Genomic DNA, 6,178 nt, shown 5'->3' on the forward strand with positions numbered 1-6,178 from the left:
GTTGGCACTATACTCTGACCTAATTTATATTTTTAATAATAAACAAAAACGTTTAATTCATATGTACATATTAAAATAATTTTGTGGACTATAGCTCATTGAAAAATGTTAATTTGCTTAAAGTTGATCATACTGTATTATTCTACCAAAACACTGTTTAATTGAATTGAAAAGCCTGCATTTGAGGGAATGTTGATTAATCATTATCCCTAAGGCCTCGTTTGGTTCGCGGAAAGGAAAGTAGTTCCTTTGTCTTTCCCATGGGAAGGGAAATGAACTTTCCGAAGAACTTTCCATTCTGATATTTGGTAATGTAAGGAAAGTTATCCCGAAAGTTGTTAAAAAGTATGTAATTAATGGAATAAAATAATATGTTGTGAGTAATAAATGCAAGGAAAGAAGGGGGAAAGTGATTCCTTTGGAGTATGGAATGAACCATTTTCCCCCCTATTTTCCTTTGCTTTAGGAAAGTATTTCCTTTCCTTTTGCATTCCAAACACAGGAAATGAACAATTTTCCTTTCCTGATGCTTACTTTCCACGAACCAAACGAGGCCTAAGTATAAAATGTTACAGCAATAAGTGGAAATGGCAAATGTTGTCAACATCTGAAATAGTTGAAAAGATGGCATGGGGTGAGTGGTGGAGCACCCCCGCAAGGCCGTAATGTGGTAAAGCAAAGAAAGTATGACAAATGGCTACAAGACAGAGCAAATGAAATGCAAAAAAGATATGCAAGCTTGAACATGCAAGGTGGATTCTCAAAATAAGATGACGAGTATCTTTTTTTTTTATCATTTTGGTGGATATGTAATTGATTATCTATTGTCTATTGATATACTCAATTTAGTTATTAATAGCTAATTCATATTCTTAAAAGTAACATCTTTAGTTCAATTTAATTAATCTAACTTTACAAGTAACATTCTATTCACAATTAATTCAAATTTCTTCGTTCTTATATTTTTTAGTGCGATTCATTTCGTCTATACTTGTTTATACAATTTCTCATTATCTCTCACTTTGTATTTTTTCTCTCTCTTAGTATTGATCAAATTTTAGTTCAATTTTTGTGCGAAATTTTTTGGCTTTGTTCTCTTGAAGTGAGTTCTGAACCTATATTCACTTGCTTAATGGTTTGTTGTCACTTCTTTTTACAGATATAATGCAACCGGTAGTATGAGGGACACAATTAATCCTAATAATGAATATGGTATCAAGTCATGCATCACTTCTACTTTTTGATAATTGTTCGGACATAATAATTTTAAGTTAATAATGCAAGTATAATGTTATAAATAGTAGAAATATTCTTGCTATTGAGATATATGATATATTAGTTATAGTTTTACATATAATTGAGGTGAGAATATAATTAAGTACATGTTATATATTTAATCTAACAATAACATTGCAGCATGTGGAGCTAGATGCGTGTGTATTATGCTACAATTGATTTTGAATCCTATTAAGATATGAAATTGGGAGGAAATGATGTGCATTTTGATGTTTGAAATTAAGAACCTAGGTATTATGGAGTGTAGATATAGTGTATCTATACTTAAACGTCTCATATAATACTTCATACTCCATACGTACAGGACTTGATCATGGTGTGTGTTTATATCATCAGGTCATAGTCTCATAACTAGCTCATCATCATCATCAACGACGTTTGTTTTCAGAATAGAAGAGGCGCTAGTGAAAAAAGTATATATATTAAATAAATAAACTCCTAATTTTGATCAAGCTAGCTTTAGCGCTGGGCGCAGCCCATGTGTGTTTCCTTTTACTTGTTACTTTTTCTTTTTTCTTTATAACAAAGAGAGGCAGTGGAGGCTTAAATATACGTCCAGTGGTAGTGACTGGTGAGTAACCCAGTGTTCGATCACCACGAACTATGATCCACATCCACATGCATGCCTGGATATCGTTTACCAGATGGATCGATATGATCAAATTTGACTAGCTCGGTTGTTCTCGACTCTAGAGCTAGCTAGTTGACATATACCTAAAGTTTGTTGGATGAAAATGACATATATGTCCACTTATAGCATGGCCAGGCATCCTTTTTTTGACCAACTCAACGGCCCACTACGTTTTCTGGGTTTCAAGTCAAACGAGAATTAGTGTCCATATGTCTGTCACACACATACGAGTCTATATATGACATACCGGCCGGAGTCAAATAAACGACTCTATCCCTACGGATGCAGCAGCCTGTTATATATGATTCTCAATTAATTAAAGGTTCTGGACACTAGACTATAAATATATGTAATCATGCATCAGCTTCTTAATTTTTCTAGATTAGTCCACCTTCGACTCACGTTGGATCGATCCCAAATACTTACAATGATATATAGGTATCAGTAATTACTGCAATACTATACAAGACCTGAGTGCACCAAAACATAAAATTCTGAAAAGTAATCCATATAGATCGATACATCCAAAGGCAATATGCATGGGATTTACTGCAACACACAACCATGGAAGCATGGATAATAACTGCATATCCATCTGGTGTGCACACCCACCCATCACCACTATTCCTAATCTTAACATTAATTAATCAAAACAGCTAGTAATCAAACATGTACAATCAACTTCTCACGCAACTCTGGGGCATGAGTACTCCGGTGCTGCTTCCACCAATGTTCTTGCATGAAGATGTGGCTACCGTATTCATGTATGTAAGCTTGATGTCTTGCAATCTAATCCCTCTGCACGGATTACTTGGGCTGCAATCAAATGTCACTGCCTCCGCCGTTGCCGACGTCCCTTGTATATTCTTGTATGTCACTCGACTAATCTTCACACCAGAACTCTGTTCGTGCATGCATGCATGTTACATAGATTAGTTGAAGATTAATGGCATTTATAAAGACAACTAAATGGTATGTAAGTAGGTGATTTAACTATTCATTACTAGGTACCTGGTTAGGGCAACCTTCGTTATTTGGGCAATAGTTCTGATCGATGATGATGGGGTTCTCAACGTTCCGCATCATGATGTTCTGGAAGAGAATGTTGGTCACAAAACTATTGCTGGGCCTGGCCCATGACTTTATTCTTACACCATTGTCCGATCCAGTGAAAACTGCATTCGTCAACGTCACATTTTGGACCCCAGCTTCGTTCACTGCCTTGCCTAGACTACCAATGCTGCATCATTATGCATCATCATCAATATTAATTTAAGCACACTTGAGTCAAAATCACTGTTAATTGCCATTAAGCCCAGTACCAACTTCGAGTTTTTTTTTTGTCATAAAAAAAAAATTCGGCTTTTTTTTTTTTTTTTAACTTAAGAATGTACCTTACGCCATGTCCTGGGCCGCACTTGATGTTACTCATGTAGAGGTTTTTGGTGCCCGGACCAATTGATACACAATCGTCTCCGGTTTGCAAGGTTGCGCCAGTGATAGTAACACCAGTTGAGCTCTGCACATGAATGCCATCAGTGTTGGGGCTGTCATCCGGAGCAACCAGCTTAACGTTTCTGACCACTACATTGTTGCAGCTGTTGATCACAAGATGAGTTTGCTGACTGTTGATGGATACTAAACCACTAATCACAACGTCATTTGCCCAATTGAACGTTATCGACTGCACATATATGAGATATATAGTAAACAATTTGTTGCTAAGCAAGTAATATATACCAACATGTAAATCCTGAGTGATTCATACCCTAGCTCCAACAGGGCAGCTCTTTCCGGATTTCCTGCAAGCCCAAAAGCCGGCTCCCTTGGCGTCGAGTGTACCACCGAAAACTGCAAGTCTATTGACCTTAATGAATAAGATCCAATAGCCGGAGTTTCCCAGAGCCCAATAATCAGTAGGGGCAATCAGGGTTCCGTATATCTGAACGTTAATTCTACTCTTGCAAGGGCCTCTGAACACTGCAGCTTTTAGCAAGAACCTTCCTTTGGGAACGTACATGGTGGCTGTCTGAGCAGAGCTGCACGCTGCTGCCCATGTCTTGACAAATGCTTGGGTTGAGTCTGTTTTCCCATCTGCTTTTGCACCATATTTCATCACATTATAAGTTGTGGCTGCATTCGATAACCCGAACAAGGATATCATGAAGAAGAGAGAGATAAGTAGTAGGCACGCGCAGTGATTGATAGCCATGTTTCTGGTCGATGGATCAGTTAAAGGTGGAAGGAAGGAATGAATTGGATTTGGATATGAACAAAAAGAGGCAATTAGGAGGTATTTATAGTGCTTCGATCAATAATTGTTATTCCATGCTAGTATATATTACATTAATTACATATTATCTATTCTCCATCAATTCTTAATTAAGAGTAAATTTGAAAAGGATGGATGGCTGCTTATCATGGATAAAGGCAAAGTCAATGGTGAAAAAGTATTATTGTAGTTGTACGTCGTTGGCTTAGGTACATGTTCTCTGGGTTTTGATATGTACGGAGACAGATGAATGCATGTGATAGCTTATTTATCAACATATATATACACACACAGATTGTTCATACACAGAGAGAAAGACGGCGGGCATGTTAGTTAGTTAGTTAGGAAGAAATTAATAAGGATGGATGTAGTACTAATGTACGTTGGAACAATTATTTGATCTATAACTAATTAAAAATCGAAAGGGCAGAAGATCGAGCTTACGTAGGGAATGACCTATATAATTAACAAGTCCTGGCCTATAGCCTCCTGATGAAGTAAGCTAGCAGTTCGTAGTATGGTGTTCCAATATTGCATTAATTCTGCCATTATATGCATGTGCCACGTGGAGGAAACCCCGCAGGAGTATCAGGCGGAGGAGTCGCCGAATTGACAGCTCGGGAAGCCATGAACACCAGTCAACAAGAATTAAAAGACATCGATATCCAGCAGCGCTTTCGTGACTGCGCATTGCTCCATCATCTCCTAATCATTGAGCCGATTCCAAAACTACCTGATTTTCCATATGACTATACATCCATCCGACTAATTGTTGATCTGTACGTAAGGTCTCATCATGATGACTTTCATTTTAGACCTTCACCAATTTACTCCATTAATCAATAAGTCGATCACCCAGTCCTTTATCTCTATATATCAGGACTCAAATAGCTAGTCCCCATCTCTTAAATAAAACCAATGATCGATCGAGCTGGAACTACAATGTTGTCTTATTCACATCAACATGGACATCTTAGTACAGATTTACAGGCAGTAGCTAGAGGCGTACAATAACATCGGCAATGGCTTAACCCTCAAGGAATTGTAGTAGAGAGAAGAAAAGTAAAGAGCAACAACTCGGACTAAATTGTTCCTAAATTGATTCACAGATTTAACGCTGATTATTTGATTGTAAGAGAGCTTAAGGGACGTTAACAAATTAACACTGCAGGTTTAGAATTATATAGGACATCCATTAGAACGGTGACCTCAGACTTTTGTTTTGGTTACATCGCCTATTCTAGTTTCAAATCCAATTTCCCACCTGCTCACCATGTGAGCTAATTCAAGAACTTCTACATTTTTCTTTCTTTAAGTGAAAAATATTACTCCAGTTAATACTAATTATTTATGTCCGAAAAATCAAGTGATCGAGACAGAAATTTATTCTTCAGTAACACTTATTTTAAGGCTTCAAGCTATAGTCGAGAGTCGAGGCCAAATAATTTATTAAAAAGAAGTCTGAAAATGCAACCATGTGAAAGGGTTCCAAACTTCTAAACCATTTGTTCTATGCATATAAAATATTTATCTTCAAGTGGAGCTAAAAGGAGCAACCACTTTTTTTTAATGCTAAAAGGAGCAACCACTTTTTTTTAATCCAATACTCAAATTCATCTTGTTCAAATTCATGCATGTTCCATATATAATCATGTGTTGATCGGTAACGTGTATTAATTATATAAATACACCACTCTGAAAGATCTTTAAAACTGGAAAAGCTAGTTGCTTAATCCGGCCATGCCACGTCTTCCAAGCTTTGGAGAAGAAAATACAAGTAATTTTACATATATATGTACAAATAAACCTCTCTCTTAGAAGAGAGAGAGAGAGAGAGAGAGGTTTTAATTGACAATAGATTTGTTGTTCATACTTTAAATTGAATAATTACAAGCAAGAAAGCCAGAGAAGAGGTACAGATCGATATACTGTCATATATTAACTTTCACTGCATGTATGCAATACATATATATTGATAA

General features: G+C 36.6%; 1 protein-coding gene across 1 annotated transcript; it reads right to left on the reverse strand.

Moving 5' to 3' along the window:
• Window positions 1-2,516: 2,516 nt before the first annotated feature.
• LOC112190486 (polygalacturonase) lies at window positions 2,517-4,178 on the reverse strand. Its single transcript, XM_024329916.2, has 4 exons — window positions 3,696-4,178; window positions 3,322-3,611; window positions 2,939-3,167; window positions 2,517-2,829 (listed from the first exon to the last, which is right to left on the reverse strand). Exons 1-4 carry the CDS (start codon window positions 4,137-4,139, stop codon window positions 2,605-2,607), a joined length of 1,188 nt encoding a protein of 395 aa, XP_024185684.1. The 5' UTR covers window positions 4,140-4,178; the 3' UTR covers window positions 2,517-2,604.
• Window positions 4,179-6,178: the final 2,000 nt, after the last annotated feature.

Source organism: Rosa chinensis, chromosome 2 (assembly GCF_002994745.2).
Source record: "Rosa chinensis cultivar Old Blush chromosome 2, RchiOBHm-V2, whole genome shotgun sequence".
In the NCBI taxonomy this organism is placed as follows: Eukaryota; Viridiplantae; Streptophyta; class Magnoliopsida; order Rosales; family Rosaceae; genus Rosa; species Rosa chinensis.